General features: G+C 40.9%; 1 protein-coding gene across 2 annotated transcripts; it reads left to right on the plus strand.

Annotated features, from left to right (window-relative positions):
• The first annotated feature begins 1,286 nt into the window (after positions 1–1,286).
• GAL3ST2 (galactose-3-O-sulfotransferase 2) lies at positions 1,287–23,740 on the plus strand. Of its 2 annotated transcripts, XM_014073770.2 has the most exons (5): positions 1,287–1,426; positions 1,707–1,798; positions 8,424–8,513; positions 18,049–18,307; positions 21,579–23,740. In XM_014073770.2, the coding sequence occupies exons 2-5, from the start codon at positions 1,782–1,784 to the stop codon at positions 22,377–22,379; spliced, it is 1,167 nt and encodes a 388-aa protein (XP_013929245.2). In that variant the 5' UTR covers positions 1,287–1,426; positions 1,707–1,781; the 3' UTR covers positions 22,380–23,740. The 2 variants fall into 2 exon arrangements, with proteins under 2 accessions (XP_013929245.2, XP_013929316.2); XM_014073841.2 differs by lacking the exons at positions 1,287–1,426; positions 1,707–1,798 and adding an exon at positions 1,957–2,419.
• Positions 23,741–25,665: the final 1,925 nt, after the last annotated feature.

Below are 25,665 nucleotides of genomic sequence, written 5' to 3' on the forward strand. Positions count from 1 at the left end.
ACAGAAAGGGGCAAAAACATTTTGCTCTTAACAATCCCAAATTACTTTTTTTTTAAATCCATTACTTTAGTAGTGTGCATCTCAGCATTCCACATAAAACCAAGTATAACCCAAAAGTGCAGGCACACAGTTCTGCATAAGTTATGGCTGGCTTAATCATGATTTGGTGACTAAATCACAAAGTGACTTATTGCAGCTAAGAATTCATGGCTCATACGAAATTTAACATGATATGGTTTCATGTATTAGAATCCAGTCTTAAGATTCAAGATGATGTATATCTGTAAGGAATGTGATAGGAATAAATTAACTGTACCATTTTGTAGATCTCAAGCCATTCACTATTGTTAATATGGAATAGGTTAGGGAAGTTGCCAGAAAATGTCAGCAAGTAGGAGGAAGTGAATACTGATTTGAATATGTAATTATATTTTAAATGAGAACCAATTTGATATAGTATTTAAGTCAGTGTTTCTCAACCTTGGCAACTTGAAGATGTCCGGACTTCAACTCCCAGAATTCCCCAGCCAGCATTTGCTGGCTGGGGAATTCTGGGAGTTGAAGTCCGGACATCTTCAAGTTGCCAAGGTTGAGAAACACTGACTTAAGGACTTGAAATCAGGAGACTGTGTTCTAATCTTGCCTTACAGACAAAACCACTTGGCTGCCCTTGGGCAGATCACTTTCAGCTCTAGGAAAAAGGCAAGGACCAGCCACTTCCAAAAATATTGCCTAAAAAGCTACCCGGATTTCTCTAGACAATCTCAAAAAGTCAAGAATGAGTCAAATAATAGATAAGATAGATAGATGATAAATAGATAGATAGATAGATAGATAGATAGATAGATAGATAGATAGATAGATAGATAGACAGACAGACAGACAGACAGACAGACAGACAGACAGACAGACATGAATGCAGGCAGGCAGGCTGGCAGACAGATAGCTAGATAAACAGATGATAGATAGATTTAGTTCATTTCTTAATCACCTGAAATGCCATCTATTTGTGGAAAAATGGAGATACAGATCTAAAAAAGTAAAGTACTATAGCTGTGAAACAACAAGAAAAATAAACAGCACTAATAGATTGTTGAAAGACACCAATAAAAACATACAATGAACAAGAAAAACCAGACGGCTTAACTCTATCAACTATATCCATCCAACTATATAATCACTTGGTTCAACAGAACTATCCCCCAAAAGAAAAATCAGCTCTTAACTACTTTTTGGAAGATTAAGAGGATGCAGCCTGGTGGATTTCAAGGGGAAAAGTATTCCACAAGAGAGAGACCAAAATTAGTTACAAACAGAATATAAACATTCCATGCCATGTAAATCTTTAGTACTAAAAAGTAGTAGTAAAAGGCAAAAGATTTATATGATCTGAAGGAGGTAGAATATTGATTTCTAAAGTATCCAGGTATTATTTACAAAAATACATTCTGAATAAATAGCTTTTTGTATTCTCAAGACTAAAGAAAGGCTTTTGCGCCTTCCATGATCTTATATACATCTTTTATTTATTTTTTGGATCTAATGTTTCCGAACTGCTTATCTCCCTCAACTATTTCTAGTTACTACATTGTGTTTCATTATCTTTATATAATTGCAATAATCTACACATGCCATTTAGATTTATGTATCTTTACGTGTCTTGGCATTATGTCATCCACTTTGTCCCTGCCCTGACTGTTGAGCAGCTCTATTCAGAAACTGCACTCTAACCAACTGGCCAACAAGAAATTCACCTATCATTGTGACAGACCAAAGGCAGAATGAGAAGCATTTGCAGGTAAGGAGCAAGATGAGGGGAGAGAGTATAACTTCCTTACTAAAACTTTTGATGAAGGATAAAGTTATCTGTTTTGTAATCATATATAATTCAAGGTGACCCTTGGGTGAGTTTAGAACTGTGAGTCTTTAGGTTGAAAAGAAGATTTTGAGAAGAGGAATTGTGTGTTTAACAGATCAAGGTGGATACCGTAATATGTTTTTCATTCCTGTTTGCTTATCACTTAGTGTTTTAACTTTTTCCAGAGAATTAACAGAATAATAGAATAATAGACTTGGAAGAGATCTTTGTTGATAGTTTACAGATAAATACAGCTCTATTTTCAGCATTATTGCTGACATCCTCTCTCCCATAATAATTTCTATGCGAGACTGGTGGAGATAATATCAATTCAGCACATTAGGATTTTAAGGAAAAGGGAAAGTTTTCTTATGTGTAATTTGAGCTTATTCCAGAGCATTGTCTCTTTGCCTCCTCAATTCTTTGGTTAATAATTTCTGTTTCCTTTGTTTTTCCTTGTAGTTTGGTCTCCTAACCTAGTTTTCTCTCTGTAGAATTACTTACTCAAGTGCAGAAAAAAATATCTAAGATGTCTTCAAAGCATTGCTGATTGATTATTATGTATGTACATCTACTGTTTACCATTAACTTATAATAGATACTCTCTGTAGTTCATAAAACAAAAACAAGGACAATGTATAACTACTAAATTACAATATGAAAATCTATTAAATACTGCTGGTAAAAATACAATATAAATAATGTTATCATGCTTTAGAAAGGAATTAAAATTTATAAAGCTGATCTAGTATTCCAATTTTGCATAGATTTAAAATCCTAGAGTTTTTTTTAAAGTCTTTGCTGAGTGTTGGGAAGGTGACAGGTGGGGAAAGGTAGATCTTTCTGAGAAGAAATCCATATCTAAACAAACAGGTGGGGGTCTAGGCATTGTGAAAAAACTGTTTTATGCATGGATCTCTAACCATAATTTGTGCCCAGAAGGAAAAACCTTTGGATAATTTCAAAGACGGAGGAAAACAAATACATATAGGAAGAAATCTTTTTTTAAAAAAGTCCCCACGGCATAAAAGTGCCTCTGCTGCAATTCTGGTTCAGTTGACTACTGTACATATGATAGGAATACTCCTTCCCTGAACTCAATGGTGCTGCCTTCCATGGTCATTTTATTCTGAGGTGCTGGGCCAGTGGAATGTAAGCGAGCTGAACATTTTTTATTTTTATCAGATTCATTTACAGACTGTTGAAAGGCGGAAATCCTCCTTCTCTTACCAAATGCCTTGATAGTAAAATAGTAGAGCTTTATGTTTTCTTTTTTTATATATATATATATTTTATTTTTTATTAACAAACATGTAAAATACACACACACAAAACCTAGACGTACACCACATTTACACAATACAATACGAACAGGAGCTTCCTGTTCTTTCTAATAGCAGTTATCAATCAATACCGCTCACCTTATATAATTTCCCCTTCCATTGTGTTTCATTTGGATTTCACCATTCTTAACCCTCTTATTTTACTCATAACTATTATTTTTTTGAGTTTTATTATATTACTTCATTGATTCTTGATTCTTTCCTCCTGTAGGAGGAAACCTGTTGGAAGCTATCAGCCAGCCCTCTCCCAGAAAAATGAAATATCCTAGGAAATATTGAAAAGGCAGAATATTTCTCTGGATGTGAAAAGAAAGAAACATGTTTTAAAAGACAGAATAGCTGCCTGTAGCTTCCTGCCTATCCCTACTTTGTCAATGGGCCATTAAGAAGGCCAAGCTAGTCCCTTTACATAATAAAGACTTCTCCTTCAGCTCCAGGGGGATGGGATTAAGGCATGATAATATTGGCCCTTTACTCAACTGACCACATGGCATCTGAGAACTCAACCAAACCTGGATTAAAAACACAGCCTAGAGAGTTGCCCCTGCATGGCCCCATGGGAGTCTGACAACCAATCAGAATACAAGATCAAGATCAAAGGCCAGAGAGGGCATAAAGCCAGAGACTCAGCATCTCATTCCTTCCTTCTCTTTTTTCCACCAACATTGAAGCATGTGATTACCTTTTCTGTTCAGGACTCGAGCCATGTGGTCCTGTCCACCAATAAACCATCTTTCCAAGCAGCCTCCATGTCTCCAGTATCTTTTTCCCCATTTGGAGCCAAACCCAGAAGGACATTTCTTTCAACACACCTATGACATTTATCCCATATCTGGTAGAATTCTGATTCTTCTTTTCCCTAGATTTCTTTAGTTAGTTTGTCCATTCCAGCACAATCCATAACCTTTCTTATTATTTCATCTTCACTTGGAATTAATTTGTTTTTCCATTTCTGGGCAAAGGCAATCCTTGCCGCCATAATTATATGTAGTATTAAATACTGGATTTCTTTTTTGTATTTCACAGACATTATTCCTAATAAAAAAACTTCAGGTTTCCATTCTATTTTAACCCGTTATTGCCTCCAGCCAATTTTTGATCCTTTTCCAAAAAAATTTAGCTTGCTCACAGGTCCATCATAAATGGTAATATGTTCCATGTATTGATTCGCATTTCCAACATTTTGGGGAGGTATTTGTTAAGATTTTAGCTAACCTTGTTGGTGCCAGGTGCCATGTATAAAACATTTTGTACTGGTTTCTCCCTCAACAGGAGAACGGAGCTGGAAAGCAGGTTAGTGGGATGGGGAGGGAATGGGGATTTTGCAGTAACCTTGCACCAGGGAGGGAATGGGGATTTTGCTGTATCCTTCCCCTACCACACCCACAAAGCCACACCCACAGAACCAGTAGTAAAAAAAATTTGAATCCCACCACTGGTTATAAAGTAGGATTTACATAAATGGTCAAAGTATATGTCTTCAAATAATGATGGAAAACAAAACAATTGGTGTTTGTTTTCCATGGATGATTGAGAGGACTAAAGAAACAACATTTTTGGATACAGCATCTTATAAAGATAAAGATTTCAATGCTTGTTGATTGGTAGCAACAGATGTTGACTATCCAGAAGTAACTTAATTCAGAAACTGCTATAAAACATTTTCTTAAACTATAGTCTACAATTTGTAGGACTAATTAGCAACACCCACACCAGTATTTATAAAGTCTCTACATTGCTTAGGAATGATCTTAAACAGATTGTTGTACAAATCTGTTATAGCTGACTGATAGGAGCACTCTTAAGCTCTAAGATAAATGGAAAAAAAAAAAACAGAAATCAATGGCATAGATAAATGCAACTTAATCTGTCCCTTTCAACATTTTAGAATTTTTACCCTACTTGATTGTAATAACATGCATTACATTTGTAAGTCAACAATGTTAAAATAAAGACCACATTTCTGAATACAGCAGCTGGAGTATTCCTGCATGGAGGCAGTCATATATACTCTGTTTTAATAGTTAAATTTGAATTCTGCATATAATTCAAGCATGGAGTGCCTTTCACAATCCCATTTTTTGTGAAAAATAAAAGAAACAGATATTTCTACCAATAACAGTAGTCAATTCATGCTACCATTACAATATTGTACATCGAGAAAAAGTTATTACCTTTAAAATATTTATTATGTGATGTATGCCTCTTATCCTTTGTTATTTGAGTAAATAGGGCTTTAGAATACAAGTGCTTTTATCCGGGTTCTCTGTACATTCACAGATAACTTCCTATTTTGGCCCCTTCTTAAGGATACCCAGGAAGGCTTGAGATTTTCTTTTGGAGTTCTCTTTATTTAAAAGCTGGAATATAATAAAATGAGAATAACCACAAAATACAAAAGAAATGTTCCGAATAGAAAGCTTATTTTGTGTTGGGGAAAAAAAGGCAATGGCAAAGAGCCATGTGTGTCTGTATGTGTGTATTGAGTGTATATAAGTGTTTGAATTCTTTTAATTGAACTTTAACTTTACTGAATATAAGCTTTTTTGTCAAGTTTTTTATTTTATATTGCTTATACATATCAATGCATGAATGATGTGATACCTGGGTATCATACATTTTAGTACACATAAACATAATATTATTACTCATAGTTATTACATTACATTTTCATTTCATATTGTTTAAACATATCTAATACTACTGCCATTCAATTTCTAAACCTCCTTCTTATTATTACATATATCTTGTTATGTATGTATGTATATATATGTGTGTGTGTGTGTGTGTGTATGTATATGTATGAATGTATGTTTGGGGGGTCAGAACATGTATGTATGTATGTATGTATGTATGTATGTATGTATGCTGGTCTTGTTGTTATTCGGGTCTTTTTCCATGTAAAATTGAGATTGTCTTGGCAACGTTTCAGCGAGGTCTCACTCCCCATCTTCAGGCTGGGTTTTGGGCCAAAACCCAGCCTGAAGATGGGGAGTGAGACCTCGCTGAAACGTTGCCAAGACAATCTCAATTTTACATGGAAAAAGACCCGAATAACAACAAGACCAGCTTACCTACACCCATGAAAATCTACAAAAACATGTATATGTGTATGTGTATGTATGTATGTATGTATGTATGTGTACATACATACATACATACATACATACATACATACATACATATATATATAGTCACAATCCCTGGTATGTCCAAATATGGGAGGGAACATACAGCTTCCCTTTTCATTCAGGCAGAAAGCCATTGTTTTATGTTGCCTTTGTTACATTTGTGTTGCATTTGTCCTGATAAATAAATAAAGGGAGACTAGTATAGATCTATTTCAAGCTATTTAGCTCTCATCAGCTAGCCAGGTTCGATTTCCAGTAAGGTTATGGCTAGCTGATGAGAGCTAAATAGCTTGAAATAGATCTATACTAGTCCTCCTTTATTTATTTATCAGCACAAATGCAACACACACACACACACACACACACACACACGAGGCCTCACTCACCATCTTCAGGCTGGGTTTTGGGCTTAAAGCGTGGTAAGAGCTGCCGTCTTTCTATAAATCTTGGTGGGGCTGTGTGGAGTGCTGGCTTTATTTCAATAAGTGGAATGATTGGTTGTGTGGTTGTATCATGATTGGTAGATTGGTGCTGATTGGTGCTGGCTGTGTGTCCGTTGTTGTTTCGTGTTGTAATGGCCTGGGTGGTGGGTGGGGCTCATTTGTTGACTAGGGCTGGTTTCCAGATGTCTGGTAGGCGAGAGGTATTGTCATGTTTATTCATGTTGTGGGAGTGTTTCTCTATTTTGATAGCTTCCATAATTATTCTCTTGTTGAAGTTTTCAGTTTTGGAGATTAACCTGGTTTCTTCAAAATTAATTTCATGTCCTGTAGCTTTAAGGTGCTGGAAAAGGGAGGAAGTTTTTTCTTTTTTTCTTACTGCGTTGTTGTGTTCTGTGATGCATGCATTTATTCTCCTGTTCATTTGTCCTATGTATGTATGTTGCATGCAGATTTTGCATGGTATTTCGTAGACTCCTTGGTTTTCTAGTTGGATTTTGTCTTTGGGGTTTCTTAAGATGTTGGCTATTTTTTGGTCAGTGTTGAAGGCTGTCTTGATATTGTGTTTTACATGGGAAAAGACCCGAATACAACAAGACCAGCATTCACTGCTAATCATTATATTATTTGAGCATGTTAATAATATCATCATTCATTCTCTAATTTTCCAGTTAATGCTTAATTCTTATTCATAATTCCCATATTTCACTCTTCATATCTATTTGTATTGAAATATTATTCTAATGCCTATCACAGTACATACAAAATAATTATCCAGTCTATATAATTCTAATGTTAATATACATGTTTTTGTTTAAATATATTCTTAAAAATCTTTTCCCCGCTCTCCTTTTTCTATCCATCGTCTCTTAACCTCAACAGTACCTTAAGTCTTATCTTTTTTTTAAAACTTGCCTCCCATATTCTTCTCTAGGATCCTTAATTCTATCTACATCTACATCCTGACTATTCAATCCAACTTTTTCTCCCCTCCCTACCCTTTTCCACGGTCTAATTTTAAAACTATCTGTTCTAATCCCTATGTTCTTTCCCAAAATATCTGTATCTTCCATTCTCTTTTTAGGACTTTTAAATTATTTTCCTCCTGATTAAATTCCTCAATCATTATTAGCTGATGGTATCTCTTCCCTGTTGTCTTCTTTTTGCTGATTTCTCAGTTCTGCTTTTTTCTCCATTCCTTCTACTGTTTTTCCCCCCCCTGAACATCCTGGTCTTTGCTCATTGTCCCTTGTATAATTTTTTCCAGTTTTTGTTCTATGCCATCAAATAATTCCACAATTGCCTTGTGTTGTTCCTTTATCAAATCCTTGATGCTTTGGAACTCCAGCTCCATCTCATTTAAAATTCCCCTCATTTCTGTCTTATGTTGCACTTTTTATTTTAGTAGGTCCCACTTTTAGCCAAAGGTCCAAGAACCATTTGTTCAAAGCTGAGCTTATACAAATCACAATTCTTTATATCATCTACATCTTATCTACATTTTCCCCCCAGTGGCTTTATTGGTCTATGGTGGGTAAAGAGATGAATGCATTACATTCAGGAGTTGCAAAGACAGTTTGTAATGTATAAATATCCTAAGAACTCTGGTAGATAATTAGAAAATGAAGATTGTTTCTGGGGTTTTTTCTAGGTTTTTTCAGCGATTTTTGCATCTCATTCTTTGGCTGGCAGGTCTTACCCTGATAGGATACTTTCAATACTATGCTACAACGGACATCAAGTAAGTGTATTTTCTAAAACAAATACAATAGAAATACATTCTCCTTTAAAGAATACTGATATTGAGCTACTGAATTGCAATGATAAGCAAGTTCTACATTCCACCAAGTGTTATTCCCTCTCTTTTCACACTGGATTGCAGGTATAGTGTGTGTGTGTGTGTGTGTGTGTATGATTTAAAAAAAAACTAATATTACAATTATTGATAATTAAAAACAACATCCTGGGTGTATTGGTATGCTGCATATACCCTCTATGGGTGAGATGTGGGTAACAATACAATGCTTACAAGAGTATCTTGCATAGAAATTGTAAGTGTATTTGAATAACTGTGCTGCGTGTCAAGCACTGGGGAAATCAGGAGATTCAGGCAGTTTAAATGAATATAAAGATTTATTACAAGCTTAAGCTCTCTACAAAAATCTGAGCCTGCTAACAGTCAAGGGAAATGCACAGGAAATAAGAAGGCATTCAAGGTGGGCTGGACTTAGATCTCGTGCGGGCACGCAGGGATTCATGACTTATTATACATTTGACCTCCTCACTCGGGCTCAGCCTGGTCATCTCCCAAATGGTGCTTGCGACATACAAGCCAAAATGTGTCCAAACTGTTAAGAAGGAAAGTTACACAAGGCCTTATAACAATACTTTATCTAACTTAATTAAGGCATAATGAGAAAGTCTTGATTAATAAAAGCCATGACAACTGCAGAGGTCCAATAAGCATGGGCTTATTCAGTGAAGACCATGGCACATGAAATATTGCAATTTAAGTACTTCTCTGTACAGTACTAGGAACAGCTAAGATACTGTGCAGACCCATCAAACCAGGATCTGATAGAGGACCTGAGACTGAGGAAGACACAGCCCACTCATAGTGTGAGAAGGGATTTTTTTTTAAAAAGTCATGCATATGTGTATTATTCTGTTATGCGTATGTATACGTTATTAAGTAACTACAATAGACTGTATTATTCTACGCTTCTTAGCTGGGATTATTACAATTTTAAATTGTAACAGAGGCGCATATTCAGTCATGCTTAGAATGCAGAGATTGGATGCTTGCTGGTTTTCAACTTTCTTCCCACAATCCTGCTGTACTCTGCCCACAATTCTTGGGTAGAGCCAATGTATGTTTATTAAATATTTATTACTTATTTATTTATATACCGCCTTTGCTATTTTTGAAATTAATTTAAGGCAGCCAACATCCAACACACCTTTCTCCTCATGTTGTCTCCACAACAAAAGTCCAGTGACGTGAGTTGGGTTTAGAGAAAGTGGCTGGCTCAAGGTCACCCAGCTGATTTTCATGCCTTAAAGATTTACCATCGAAAATGAAAGGGGAATTCTCATTCTCTCCGTTCAATAGCCTGATTTTGTTGGGAAGTATATAAAAGTCTAGTTCCCTTTCCAAGAATAAACATTACAAGTTTCCTAAGAAATAGAAAACGGTATTATACCCAGCAAAGTCAGAGACATAGAAGTCAAACAGAAAAAAAATAAAAGGAGAAAGAATGAATCATTGCTTCCTTAAAAGGTGGATCTCAATCAGGTGATCTCTCTAGCACAGGATCTTAGATAAGCACAAGTAGAAAGTTTTTACACGTTAGTCTGCAACTAGTTCAACTGACCTAATGTTCAATCTAAATTATTAGCTGCATCTCTGTTGCTGCTCACTTCAGCTTTGCTGTTATCAGCCTTTAGCTAAATCTCATAAAGGAGAAATGGAACACAGAGGCAAAATGGAGATTGCCTAAGGTGACCAGATTTTAACATTGGTAAAGAGGGACACCATTGACTGGGTGGGGGGGTGTTCTTGATTAAAAAATTTTAAAAAATCAGGACTTTTTTAAAACGCCGCAGGACGCGGGACAAATTGTTCAAAAGCAGGACTGGTCACCTTAGTTTAGAGGAGACTGCTGAGGAATTTAGGATAAGGCAATATAAGTTACTCAATCTACTTGCAACCCATCTTCAGATCATTAATTTTGTGGTTATTTATAACTGCCCTACTCATTGATTTTAAAATATTACTACAGTATGTTGTGTTCTATCACTGGATACACTGTTGGCCTCCTAAGTGAAAGTTTAATTCTTAAAAGGACATTGCAGTTCTCCAGATCTTCATTCACTTTTTTTCCACAACTCCCACATTCATCCAATAGTGGTCTATATCAGGGGTCACCAACCTCTGATCTGTGGACCAACACTGGTCCACAGCATGCCAGCAACCGGTCCGTGCAAACAAGCAAAGCCCCATCCACGGAACGCGGGCAGCACACAAAACCACATGCCCTCTGGTCCACAGAAATACCTTTGTCCATGTAACCGGTCCCTGGTACTCAAAAGATTGAGGGCCACTGCAGTGTTGCAATTCAGCCAGTTCTATCCGGTTTGTGCAAACTGGTAGAGGTGGCAGCAGGAGGCTCCATCCACCCTCCCGGACGTCATCACATCCCATTTTTGTCACTCTGCACATGTGCGGAAGGTCCTGTGCATGTGTAGGGGTGGCACGTTACCTCGTAGGGTCCCTGCTCCGGAGCTTGTCGGGTGTGAGTCTCTGCTGATAAAGTTGGACCTCAAGGGTCAAGTGGGTTTGCTGCTAACGTACCTGCCTCCCAACTGCGTTGCAGCATCCCTCCCCTCGCTCCTCGAGTCAGTAGCCGAGCTGGCAGTTGAGTTCCCCAGACTTATTGTTCTGGGGGATTTCAACTTGCCATCGCTCGGTGAACGCTCTGACGGGGCGCAGGAGTTCATGGCTTCCATGACAGCCATGGGCTTGACCCAGGTAATTCGGGGCCCAACCCATGCAGCGGGTCACATGCTCGACCTCGTATTTCTCTCGGAGCAGTGGATGTGTGATCTTGGTCTGAGGGGTAATGAGATCATACCCCTGTCGTGGTCAGACCATTGCCTACTGAGGCTTGACTTCCGGAGGCCAAACCCCCACCGTAGGGAGGAGGAGCCGACCAGGTGGTTCCGCCCCAGGCGACTTATGGACCCTCAGAGGTTCCAGACGGAGCTTGGGGTTATTCCTGATACCCTCGCCCACAGTTCGGCGGAGACTCTGGCTGCTGCCTGGTACTCGGCGGCGTCGGAGTCTCTCGACCGGATTGCGCCACTACGGCCCCTCCGGGTCGGTGGATCCCGGAGAGTTCCCTGGTTTACCGAGGAACTCCGGGAGAAGAAACGCCGGAGGAGATGCCTAGAGCACCAGTGGAGGTCCGATAAGTCCGAGGCAAACCGAGCACTCTTAACCACCTGCACCAAGGACTATGTTCGAGCATTAAGAACTGCAAAAAGATCTTATATTTCTTCCTTGGTTGCGTCCGCCGAGTCACGCCCAGCCGCCCTGTTCAGGATAACCCGCTCCCTCCTTAATAGGAGGGATGCGGGAGACCCCTTGCAGGGTAGGGCTGAGGATTATGCTCAATTCTTGGCGGACAAAGTAGCTCGGTTTCGATCGGACTTGGACTCCACCGCAGTAGATCCAGCTGAGACACAGGAGGATCATCCGCCACATCAACTCTGGGTTGAGTTCCAGGAAGTTGCCTCTGGGGATGTGGACAAGGCCATCCGAGCTGTAAGTGCCTCCACTTGTATTCTGGACCCGTGTCCCTCCTGGCTGGTGGCTAACAGCAGGGAGGTGACACATGGCTGGATCCAGGCGGTTGTCACCGCCTCCCTTCGGGAGGGGCACTTCCCCGCCGTACTCAAAACGGCGGTGGTGAGACCCCTCCTAAAGAAACCATCGTTAGATCCAGCCATCTTAAACAACTTTCGTCCTGTCTCCAACCTTCCCTTTATCGGGAAGGTTGTTGAGAAGGTGGTGGCCTTTCAGCTTCGACGGGTCTTGGAGGAAGCTAGCTATCTTGACCCCTTCCAGTCCGGCTTCAGACCTGGTTACAGCACAGAAACCGCTTTGGTCGCATTGACCGATGATCTCTGGAGGGCCAGAGATGGAGGCTATGCGTCCATCCTGGTTCTCCTTGACCTCTCAGCGGCTTTCGATACCATCGACCATGGTATCCTTCTGCGACGACTGCGGGAGGTGGGAGTGGGAGGCACTGTTTTGCGGTGGTTCTCCTCCTACCTCTCGGACAGGTCGTAGTCGGTGTTAGTCGGGGGGCAGAGATCGTCCCTGAGGCCCCTAACATGTGGGGTACCCCAGGGTTCGGTCTTATCCCCCCTACTATTTAACATATACATGAAACCGCTGGGCGAGATCATTCGGAGGCACGGGATAAAATACCACCAATACGCGGACGATACGCAATTGTACCTGTCCGCCCCGTGCCAACTCAATGAAGCGGTGGACGTGATGAACCGGGGTCTGGAGGCCGTTAAGAACTGGATGAGTGCTAACAAACTGGTGCTCAACCCGGATAAAACCGAGTGGCTGTTGTGTTTCCCCCCCAATAATTTGGCTAATACACCAACGCTTAGGCTGGGGGGTCAAATTTTATACCCCTCAGATAGGGTCCGCAACTTAGGAGTCCTCCTGGATCCACAGCTGACTTTTGACCACCAGCTGTCAGCTGTGACCAGGGGGGCATTTGCCCAGGTTCGCCTGGTCCGCCAGTTGCGGCCCTACCTAGATCGGGGGGCCCTCACAACAGTCACTCGAGCCCTCGTGATCTCTAGACTGGAATACTGCAATGGGCTCTACATGGGGTTGCCCCTGAAGTGCATCCGGCGACTACAGCTAGTCCAAAATGCAGCCGCGCGAGTGATAGTGGGCGCACCTCGGTTCGCCCACGTTACACCTGTCCTCCGCGAGCTGCACTGGCTACCTGTTGGTCTCCGGGTGCGCTTCAGGATACTAATGACCACCTTTAAAGCACTCCATGGTAGTGGATCTGGGTACTTGAGAGACCGCCTTCTGCCGATTACCTCCCTAAACCGACCAATTAGATCGCACAGACTAGGCCTCCTCCGAATCCCATCAGCCAGTCAATGCCGACTGGCGACCACACGGAGGAGAGCCTTCTCTGTTGCTGCCCCGACCCTATGGAACGAGCTCCCCATGGAGATCCGCACCCTCACCACGACCCAGACCTTCCGCGCAGCCCCCAAGATCTGGCTCTCCCAGCAGGCCTGGGAATAGGTTTCTAATCACCCGCCCGAGTGCTTGATTGCTGAATGAAAGTTGTGTTTTATTAATTTTCTTTTGTTCACCAATTGTTTTGTTTTGACCTTGCACTTCCCCTCCCCTGTGGTTGTAAGCCGCCCTGAGTCCCCTCAGGGAAAAGGGCGGCATATAAATCCCAATAAAACCTCAAAAAAAAAAACCTCAAACATTTGCAACCTGGTAGCAAAGGTAAGTTGATTTCACCCCTGAGTCACTGGTCTATATTGTTCACCTATTGTTCTATAACAAAGTCTCATATTGAAGAACTTACGTTTAATTTCCCTCTAGGTAATTATTATATATTCATGATTCATGAAACAATTGCCTTTCTCTAAAAGGTCTTCTAGTTCATGTGACTAAAAAATTCTATAAAAACAAGAGAAGAGGCAGAATGTGTTTTTTTCTACCTCACACAAGTTCCTCACCTTTATTTTCTGAATTTAGGTACTTTCCATCTACTAAGTTTTCCTACATTTTGAGAATCTTTAAGCTATTAGAGTTCTTCAGATGCAAATAAGGAAATTTATCAAAACCTCCTTTCAAAATTCTACAGACTTAAAACTGTAAAAAAAATCATACAGAATGTTTGCAATTTTTTGCTTTTTACAAGAAGAATTATTTCATTGAGTGGTTGCATCCCTCCCCTGGTTTCCCCTCTTAGGCATTATGGAAAGAGTCCAATAGACCTCTACTAAAGATGTATGCCTTCTGAATGCAGGACTTTTCAATAAACATTTTAGAATTAATAGAGATCAGTAATTAAGCCTTCTCAGGGGCTCTAGTGGTAAGCAAAAGTTTTATGTATTATGGCCATCAATGTGCTTTCTTTGCTTTGGCTTTGGTGTGATGAAAGAAACAATTGCTTACAATCTGCAATTGATAAAGAGTCTCAATCAAATCACACAAAGCCGAAAACAATCTACATTGTATAGATCAAATTTTGAGACAAGGCTTACTGCTTTCTAATGGAAAATGCTAGCAGCCTCCCAGGCCCATAAAATTATTTCCTGGAGAGCACAACTTTGATGGGGAGAGGGCAGATGGACATAGTGAAGGCACCTTCTGAATGCTAACATTCATTTAATAAAACCAAAGTATTAAAAGCTGACAAACTGAAAAGGAAGAGTGATCACTTAAATGGACCAGAAGCCCTTTACAGTGCAACATAATTGAAGCCTGGAGGATTGTTCCCTCTGTGCTTCTTTAAAACAGTATATGTTAGAATAGAATAACAGAGTTGGAAGACCTTGGAGATCTTCTAGTCCAACCCCCTGCTTAGGAAGGAAACCCTACACCATTTCAGACAAATGGTTATCCAACATCTTTTTAAAAACTTCCAGTGTTGGAACATTCACAACTTCTCTCCTTGATTAGTTTCCACCCATTGCTTCTTGTTCTACCCTCAGGTGCCTTGGAGAATAGTTTGACTCCCTCTTCTTTGTGGCAACCCCTGACATGTTGGAACACTGCTATCATGTCTCTCCTAGTCCTTCTTTTCATTAAACTAGTTCCAGAAGCAGTTCCTCATATGTTTTGGCCTCTAGTCCCCTAATCATCGTTGTTGCTCTTCTGACTTGTGACTGTTTTTCTCCTTTATGACCACTGCACCATCTTCATGACCAAATTTTGACATGGTCAAAATTTGCTTGGCACCTGGTATGTGTTCATGATAGTTGCAGTATCCAGGATTATGCGATCACCATTTGTCACTTTCCCAGCTGGTTTCCAACAAGCAAAGTGATGGGGAAAAGCCAAACTTGCTTAATGACTGCATGGTTCACTTAACAATTGCAGTGATTCACTTAACAACTGTGGAAAGAAAGGTCATGAAATGAGCAACTGTCTTGCTTCGCAATGGAAATTTTAGGGACAATTGTGGTTGTAAACGAAGTCTAGTTGTACAGTATATGGAAATAATCCCAGTCCCTTAAAATTGAAGTGTGCTTGCCTTGCATTCTAAACAACAAAGTATCCAACCATTTTTTTCTTGAATATTTTAAGCAAATGTTGTACAAAATCTCCCAATGCAATAAACTTAACATTGTATCCTGAAGTGTTGGAATATAAAAACTGTCTCGTTCACATAGTATGTGAAATTAGCAATGAATTTAAATGTATGAATTTAAAACTAAATTTGGAGCTATTGTTTATTCGCCAATGTTGCACTCTATTTTATACAAAATGCTTCCATATCAGAAAACACCCCTGTTTTTCTATTCTAGACACCTGTAATGACCCCAAAGGACAGCTATTTGTCTATGACCTTCTATTACAAATTCATGGCTTTATACAGAGATACAATAATATCAACACCCAACTCTGCTCACTGGGTAGTTTCAGATAACTGCTATTTGAGGAGAAGTTTTACAAGTTACTTGCAATCTTGTGACGAGTTTGCTGTTTAATCTGCTAGTTTTGCAAAAGGAGAAACTACACAGCCGTAAAAATTATTCCTGTTGCTCAATGCAGCTGTGCTGAGCTGCTTTCCTGGCACAATTTGGAAGATATTTGGTCACAGTAGATCAAATATAGATAAGAGAGCCAGTTTGCCTGGCACCAGACAAGAATTCAGGAGTTTCTAGTCCCATTTTAGGCATGAAAACCTGTTTGGATGAAATGAGGCCAGTCACTCTTTGTTTCCCTTCTTTCCTTCCTTCCTCCTTTCCTTTCTTCCTTCCTTCTTTCCTTCCTTCCCTAACTTTCTCCCCCCCCCTTTTCTCTGTTGTGGGGAGTCGGAAGGAACATTAGATCTACTCACCGCCTTAAAAATGGGGTTTTTTAAAAATGGCTTTTTAAAAAAGTGATTTCAGCTGGGATGCCTTCAGTACTCGCCCCATCTGTCCTCCCATCCTCCTTCTAAAAAGTTGCTTTAAAAAGCCAGCGATCCGCACCCCCTTCTCCAGCATTCCTGATTCAGGGGCAGAGTCCAAGACAGGTGCCTGGGCACGCCCTGTTCCCCCCTCAAGGCATCATGTTAAAGCCAAAAATGACCTCCACAGAGATGGCTCCAGGAAGGCAGGGCAGGGACAGGACGCTGGAGAGCAGCTTTCACCTACAGCCTTGGGAGGAGGGGGTGTTTGCAACCCTGCCCTGTTTGGCGCCCCTCGTTGCTTGAAATTGGGTGCTCCGTTTGGGGGGGGATGCAGGAGGTCCAAATAAGAGGCAGGCTCAGCCTCCGCTGGGATGGAGCAAGCAGAAGGGGGGGAGGAGAGGTCCTATGGGAGATGGCGACCCCCACCCCACCGTCCCTTACCTGGAAGGTGAGTCAGAAGCAGCCCCAGCTAGACCAGCAGCCACCACTTGGCGGACGCCTCCATTCCGTCCCTGACAAAAAGGGGGGGGGAGAGAAACCTGGGTGGGAGATTCCAAGCAGAGGGCACACCTCCGGTGCTGCGCACTGACACGTGGGCTTGTCCAACTGAAGGAGATGGGCGAGGGGCGTGGGAGGTGGGGAAATCTTTCCCAAGTGCCGGAAAGCATGCTTCTTTGGTCGCCCCACAGCAAGACTCAGGGGCAAGGCGGAATAAGCTTGCAGGCCAAAGGAGCTCTGTCTTTGCCTCAGGAGAGGGTCGGAGGGGCGTCCAGAGAGTCAGGACTTTTTTAAAACGCCGCGGGACGTGGGACAAATTGTTCAAAAGCGGGACTGTCCCGCCAAAAGCGGGACATCTGGTCACCTTAAGATTGCCCTCCCTTTTTATAAAAACCCTCATGAGGAGAGAAATCCACTCCCCTTATTAGCTCTTTGGTGTTTTGGTTTTCCTTTCCTTAACTTTATCCACCCATTATCTGGACTGACAGATCAACTAGTTTATTTAATTATTTCAATACGTGAGCATCTTAAAATAGTTGTTTCTCACATTCATTACCACTCTGAACAGTCTGTTCATACTTTGTACAAAAATCACATCTAGCTTTTTATTAATAAAGTACAAAGAAGGCCCCATATCAGAGGTGGTATTCTGCCGGTTCACCCCTGTTCGGGCATACCAGTAGTGGCAGCAGTGGGAGGCTCCGCCCACCTTCCCAGACATCATCATGGATGCTCTGCATATGCGCAGAAGGTTTTGTGCATGCATGGAAGGAAAGTGAGCGTGCATGCGCACTCCCCATTCCAAACCAGTAGTGAAGGTAAGAGAAAACCATTACTGCCCTGTATGTTAATTACATAGTTTATGGCTCATAAATGCCCCAGACAATTCACAAACTAGAATCTTCCAGTTTTTAAACATATGTAGGCACATGACCTATTGAAATGTGTCGGAGAAATAAAAACAAATCAGACTAAACGTAGAAATACAAAGGAAAGCAGGGAAGACCATGGCAGTCATAAGGAATGAATTACCAAGTGGGAAAGGTAGTTCCTAAATATTTTTCCTTGGTTATTTCCTCTGTATTTATCTAGGCAGACGCATCCTTCCAAAATCTGTCAACCCATCAAAAATGTCATGTTCCTCAAGACCCACAAAACAGCTAGCAGTACCATACTCAACATCCTCTGCCGCTTCTCAGAGAAACATAACCTCACCATGGCCCTACCCTTTGGGAAAAGGCCCCATCTTGGTTATCCTTATCCCTTCCAAGCGTCATATGTTGAGGAATTCAAAAGGCTGGGAAATAAGTTCAACATCATGGGCAATCATCTGAAGTTTAATTTGCATGAGGTAAGAATATAGAAGTTATTTTGTAAAGTTTCCATTTTTTAATTTCCACTTTTGTCTGTTGGAGTTAGTGCCTGCTGTAGGGGTCATTGTTGCGTGTTAATCTGTGTTGATGCTTAATTTGGAATTTGCAGAATTTATATCAAAGAATGAGGAGATTCCAAATCTTAAAAAGAAATTGACCTTGAATATACTTACAGCATCAGAAGATGCTGATGTATGACCCCAAAGAGCTGGGTGAGCTTAAACAGTTCCAAAAGTTTCTGGAACTTTACTCATGAGGAAGCTAATAAAAGGACAAACCTTATAGTCCTTTCCCCCTACTCCTCCCTTCTTTGGTATGTTCACCCGGCACTGGGATAATTAGCAAGAAGGGAATTAGCTGGCTGGGAAATTCTGGGAGTTGAAGTCCGGACATCTTCAATTTGTCAAGGTTGAGAAACACTGGCTTAGATCCTCTGATAAATGCAGCTTCAGGTTGGCAAATGGAACAGCTGTCTTAGAGATCCAAGCAGTTACTAAAACTGATTCTGCAGAATATTTGTGCAAAGCAGAGGTGGGTTCTTACCAGTTCGCACCTATTCGGTAGAACCGGTTCGTCAAATCTACCGAACCGGTTAGAAGAGGTTCCACCAGTGGACCCAGAAAGCGGGCCACACCTATAGAAGAGGTTCCAAATTTTTTTGAAACCCACCACTGGTCCTTGGATATGATTATTCAACACTATCATGCTCATATTTATAAAACTCAGTGCTTCTGTGAAAGGTAAGGATGACTACTGCATTTGTGGTGCAATCAGAACATTGGTGTGTTGAAGTTGTTTTAACGCAAACCAAAGATGCCTTTTAAAAAACAAGTTTACATCATATTCTTATGCATGCCAGTGCTGTGTGTGAGGTAATTTAAGGTGGTTCTGACAAGTGTCATTGGCATCTTCATATCTGGTCACATGGGTGGCAAGCCACTCCCATCTGGTCACATGGGTGGCAAACCACTCCCACAAAGGAGGCCACACCCACAGAGTAGGTTCAAACAATTTTTGAAACCCACCACTGGTGCAAAGCTTCAAACGCAGCTGGAAGTGATTCTTCTAAGTCAAAAGTGGCAGTGAAAGGTACAGTTAAATTGAATATTTAGAGATAGAACAACAATTCAAGGGCTGCCTGATCCTCCATCACTTGTTCGCTGTTTCGCCCGCCTGGATCACCTCGGCCTCACTCTGGCTACCTACGTCCATCCTCCCCCCGCAGGTTGCAGTGACGTCGTCAAGATAAAGTGGCTTGGAAGCGAAGGGACCTCGGAGTCCTGCCTAAGCCGTGGCGGGGTCCTCTCCCGGCCTGTTCTTCCCTCTCATTCTTCATCTTGATGATGTCACTGCAGCTGCTGGGCACGGATGGACAGAGGTAGCCAGAGCAGTGCCAAAGTGGTCTGGGCGGGCAAAAGAGAAGCAAGTAATGGAGGATCAGGCAGCCTGATCCTCACTTGCTTGCTCGCTTGCCAGGAGGCGCATAGAAGAGCACGAAGTTCAGTGGAGGCAGGAAGGTTCTTGGTGCTCTGAGAAGCCGTGAAAGTGACTGGGGAGTGCCAAGAACCTTCCTGCCTCAGCTGGACTTCGCACTCTTCTCCACACGCTCCTTGCGACTGCAATAGATGTCCAGAAGTGGCTTTTGGGGCTAATGGGGCCTGGGCTTCCAGCCTGACTGCCCCTGCCGCTTTTGGACGTGAGGAGCGCGTAAAGAAGAGCGCGAAGTCCAGCGGAGGCAGGAATGCAACAACGCCTCACCTGTCTGGAGCTGCCGAAAGCTTTAGACTCTGGTGGCAGTGCTGATTTCCTGCCACTTTGGCGTCCCTGAAAGTGACTCTGCATTCTCCCTTTCCTTTGGCCCTCCTCCCTTCAAAAGCTGTGAGGCGTTTTCTTAGTGCTGGTTGCCAAACTGGCATGGCCCCACACACGCGCCTCATCCTCCTCCCTCCTCCTCATGCCCCAAAGGCTCTTCTCCTCCTTCCCGGAGCTCAGCGGGAGCCAGGCACAAGGGATGGGAGGCTGTTTTTGAAACCACATCTTGGAAAACTTTGCCAGGAAGGGAGGTGGGGAACCAATGGGGGGATGCTCTGGAACACCTCCGTGCTTTGCTGGTGGCCACACCTCCTAGGCAGGTTCAGGGAGGTCCTAGGAGGCTGGCCACACCGCACAAGCTACTGCCCATGAGCGAGGGGGCGGGGCAGGCACTCCGTGAGGAACCTCTTCTAACCGGTTTGGTAGATTTGTGGAACCACTTCTACAGAAGAGGTTAGAAACCTACCTCTGTTGTAGAGCCAGTCATGACCCCTACATGACTCTATAGAAACCTGGCAACAGCCATTAAAATATTAAAGGACTTGCACAGGAACAAGCATCTTAATCACAAAGTTCCCCCAAATTGTATAAAATCCCATCTACCCTCAACACCAATTTGTCAGCCACCCCAGAAACATGCTGCTATCACTGTTGTTTCTGGCTACTAAATAAAGGGAGACCTCCTTTGCAAAACTTCAGCCTCCCTCCAATTTCTGTGTCTCTCTCTTGCCCTGGAATAAGAATCAGACTGGATTTAACTTCCAACAGCTCTCTGAGTTTGGTTGTTTTCTTTCAGATATTTCATTACTCAAACTAGGTAATATCATCGGTATTTTAATATTTTCTCCAAAGACCTGCCCTATATGACGAATATAAATAAGTATTTTGCTGGATCCTCATACTTACTGAATGCAAACATGATAAATTAGATCTTTCTTTACCCAAACTTTAAAGAAAGATATCAGAAACTTTCATTCTCCCCACCCCAATTACCTGTTGTTTAAAGTAGCATCCAAACTTTGAGTTATAGTTAATCTAATTTATATTAAATTAGTTAAATAAAGCATAGATATTCTGATTGGGATAATATAACCAGCTACAATTACTTAACGATGGAAGTGATTTTTTTTAAAGCATTCCTTTAAAAGGAGAATCATGAAAGCCCAAAGGAGTTTAAAACTTGTTTGTGCCATTCAAGTTTTTGTTTTCTTATGGATTCTTGTAATGACTCAATTAATATGGCTTAATTAATGTATAGTATATCTCTAAAGATATGCAAAAGCAAACACCATTTCATATTGCACCACTTTTCCCAAAATGTGTGATAGGTCAAGTAATAGGTCAATTGTATTTATTTCAGAATGCAAAATTTTTATTGATCATTCAAAAATATAGATACTTATTTTAATCTCTCTCCTCCTCTCTTTCATTTAAAAGGTCAGAAGAATAATGCCAAATAATACCTTTTATTTTTCTATCCTGAGACACCCAGCATCATTGTTTGAATCATCTTATGTATACTTCAAAAATGTTGCACCAGCATTTAAAAAATCCAAGAACGTTAATGAATTTCTATCATCTCCTTCATCATACTACAATATGGCTGAAAATGATAATATGTATGCTAAGAACAACATGTGGTTTGATTTTGGGTATAACAACAATGCAAAATACGATGAGCATTATATCCAGTCTGTCTTCCATAACATAGAAGAGATTTTTCACTTGATACTGATTGCTGATTTTTTTGATGAGTCAATGATCCTTCTGAAGGATTTTTTGTGTTGGGATCTAGATGATGTGATTTATTTCAAGATGAATGCCAGGAGCCGACATAGCATTCAGACTCTGAAGCCAGAGAATAAGGAGAAAGTGAAAGAGTGGTGTGCTTTAGATTGGGAACTTTATAAACATTTCAATAAATCATTTTGGATGAAAATTCAGGAAAGAATGGACCTCAAAACCCTGTACAAGGAAGTTGATCTGTTGCAGAAGAGACAAAGTGAACTGATGGAGTCATGCCTCTTAGAGGAAACTGCAATTGATCACAATCAAATTAAAAATAAGAATATGAAGCCTTTTCAATCAGGAAATGCTCGTATCATGGGTTACAATCTCAAACAAGATTTAGACAATACGACCCTGAACATCTGTAAAAAGATGATCATGCCAGAACTTCAATATACAGCCCATCTATACTATTCACAGTTCCCATATAAGAGAAAAAATGGTAGATGAGTTCCTTCAACAACACCATTTTTCTATACTGAGAACCAATCTCTGCAGCACTCTAGACTTCAGTTTTTCTTCACCCAAAATACTCCACATTAGCCTCAATGCCTTTTCAGAGTCAAAAATGGGATGGAAATTAGAGTCACTGTTTGTGAATACCAATCCTGAAGCTCTAATCTTACAGAAGTCTTAAGGGATAACAATTATAAAGTTACAAAAAATATCTTATGGAATCATTCTGATCAATGTCTAAATCCATTCACCATTTCAGTACTGTGGAGATATAGATTAAAGACAGATCTCTGATCATACATGAACACAACCTCCTTCCAAACAAACAGTGGGCTGGATCATATCCACAGTTCTCAAATTTTCATAGTATCTGAATTTAAAGCTGTATCTAAGACCATGAATCATAGAGGAGCAACATAACATTTTAGCAATTGTGTCCAAACCCTTAATGTATATTAATCCCCCCCACACCACAAATTATTGTTGAACTTTTGCTTTTACACATCTATTGAAAAATGTTCCATTCTCCCTTGATACTTGGTAGTACTGTGCTTAGATTCAACTTAAGCTGCATTACAGCTACAAACTTGATGGAAGATCCTGCCTTCACATTGCTCAAAGGTTTAACAAGCCTCTTTTGTAGATCCAAAAATAAAACATTTTTATTGGCTCTACATTCTTTTGTTTTGTCACTCGCATGTCCCCTTTAATTTTTGTCATTTTCTGCCAGTTTAAATATTAGTAAAGTGCCTTTTCAATCAATCTTTTGGCCTATCATTTGTAGTTCCTTTCCTTTCCTACTTTTTCTTGTCAGATAAAATTTACTCCACATCTTTCATTCTCTCATTGACATATTTGGACACTGTCCATCCATAGAATCAGACAACTTTATTGACACTATTGATATTGTAACTATTAGTTTCTGGCTCCATTCTTCAAAGATCTTCTTTAATATTTTCAATGTTATGACTTTTTTGTCATTTGTAAGTCCTGATTAACTGACCCCAAAAGTTGGCTTGTAATTTTTTTTTCCTTCAACAAAAAATGTTTAATCCCCTCTAACGTTCAATTTCTAAAACCAGAAAGTTGTTTATCTTTGGGATGAATTGAGAGAGCCAAAATAACTTCCCACGAGAAACTGTTTTATAGCTAATTTTAAAATCTTATACTTACTGTCAATATTTCAAATTTACCTTAACAGTTAAAGCAATTTTTAAAATCAAATCTTAGCTTTTTTGCAGTTTATTTCAAAATATTTAAGTTCTTAAATTTGTAATTAATTTCTGTTTTGTTCAAAGTTGAAGCTAAACTCATCCAGTGACTTTTTAAGCTTGTCATTCTAATAACTTTAATATGGTTATTGGCAATTTCTGAAAATGAGGCTTGCAAACCTAGTGAACTTTACAAGTCTTTACTTTAATTGAGACCAAAATGGCTAATCCCTTCATCTCCTGATGCTCAAACCCATGGAAGAAACTGCCATTCCATGGTCTCCTTGTGAGGACAGCCATCTGGAATACATCTGGGTAATCTCCCATCTTCTCATTAACTGGAAAAATTAGAGGACTTTGCTATGACCAACTGCATTTTCATGGAGGTGTCTTCAGTTCACTATGCCTCCCATGGAAGTTGAATAAAAATATCAATAGATCAGCTAGAAGCTAAAACAAGTTTTTATTACGCTGTGGTTTGCCTTTTTTGCTTTTTTAGTTGTAGGGCAACTTACCAAGCAGTTAAACCTATTATTGTGCCCCTAACTCCTTTTTGTCATATAAAGAAACATGCTACTTAGATGTTTTGGGGGTTGTGTGTATCATAAATGTCAAAGAAGGTAACTGCCTTGAATGGATGTTCCCCATCAATACAGATAACAGAGACATATTAAGACTTTGTAAAAATTGCCAGCAGGGCCCCCAAAGTCATCGAATTACCAGTGGATCCTTTTGCTTCAAGTGCAACTCTGTCTATGAAGATCAATATTTCTCAACCTCAGCAACTTTAAGATGTGCGGACTTCAATTCCCAGAATTCCCCAGCTGGCTTAATTGCTGTTGTACAATTAAGCCCCCGTTCCAATAAAGTTAACTTTGGAGTATTGTAAAGGAATGTAGAGATAGAAGATACAAAAGGACCATTAAGGAGTAACTTGCAAAAAAGATGACATAACCCAGAGATAGAAACAAGAATGAGAAAGAAATTCAAAATAACCTTGCCTTGATTTTATTCCATGTAAGATGGCACCAGTGGTGGGTTGCAGGCAGTACACCCCCGTACGGGCGTACTGGAGCCAGCCCGGAGCACCGGATACCATTCTGGTACTGTGCTCTGGAGGCCCACCTGCCTGCCTGACTTCCTTACCTGTTTTTTAATGCTTCCGTGCTTCCGCGAAAGTGCATGGCACATACAGCGGCTGCGCGATGCTCCGCAGAGCATCTGGAGCATCGCATACGTTCGTGGAGGCTCTAAGACGCATGCGTGCGCTGTGCATGTCCATGTGGACACTGCCAGGCCCGTTCCAACTGTATCAGTTGGAATGGGATCCAGAACCCACCACTGGATGGCACACAAAGAAACTCAGATAGACTTTCAAGATTTTGTTACAATATCTAACAATATAAATAGCACTCTGGAATCCCTGTAGTGTCTGTTTCTTGACACTACATGATAGAGAGGTACAGGCAGGGGTGAAATGTTACCAGTTTGCCTTGCTTTGCCTGAACCAGAAGTAAAAAATGCTACCGGTTTGCTCGAACCAGTAGTAAAAAAATGCTACTTGTTCAGGCGAACCGGTAGTTACGAGGATCAGCTGTGTGACAATCAGCCGTGTCATGTGATTTATATTCATTAGAAATAGAGTGGCACAGCTGATTATCAGACAGCTAATTGTAGGAACTTTTTTTTTTACTTTTTAAAGTATTTTTTTAGTACCGGTTTGGCCTTCGGGGAATCATCCTGAAGGCTCTGGAGGGGGAAAAACAGCCCTACGGACAAACTGGAAGTGACTTCTGGTTTGGCCGTAAGACTGTTTCTCAACCTCTGGAGCTTTCAAGGAAGCCTCCTGAAGGCTCCGAGGGCAAGAAACAGCCTTACGGCGAACTTCTGCTTTGTCTGTAGGGCCGTTTTTCACCCTCCAGAGCTTTCAGGAGGCTTCCCTGAAGGCTCCAGAGGGCAAAAACTGGCCCTACGAGCAAACTGGAAGTCCGTTCCTGAACTTCCAGTTTTCCCGTAGGGCCGGTGTTTTGTGCTCTGGAGGTTTCAGGGGAAGGGAAAGGTGAAAGAAG

This window comes from Thamnophis sirtalis, unplaced genomic scaffold (assembly GCF_051295495.1).
Source record: "Thamnophis sirtalis isolate CommonGarterSnake01/CBP01778 unplaced genomic scaffold, rThaSir2_p1.2 scaffold_11, whole genome shotgun sequence".
Lineage (NCBI taxonomy): Eukaryota > Metazoa > Chordata > Lepidosauria > Squamata > Natricidae > Thamnophis > Thamnophis sirtalis.

Bases quoted from the DNA above. Each gene is read 5' to 3' on its own strand.
- GAL3ST2 (XM_014073770.2), top strand. The intron at 8,514-18,048 runs GTAAGTGTATTT...GTATTTATCTAG, and splicing joins TATGCTACAACGGACATCAA to GCAGACGCATCCTTCCAAAA. The intron at 18,308-21,578 runs GTAAGAATATAG...TTCATTTAAAAG, and splicing joins TGAAGTTTAATTTGCATGAG to GTCAGAAGAATAATGCCAAA.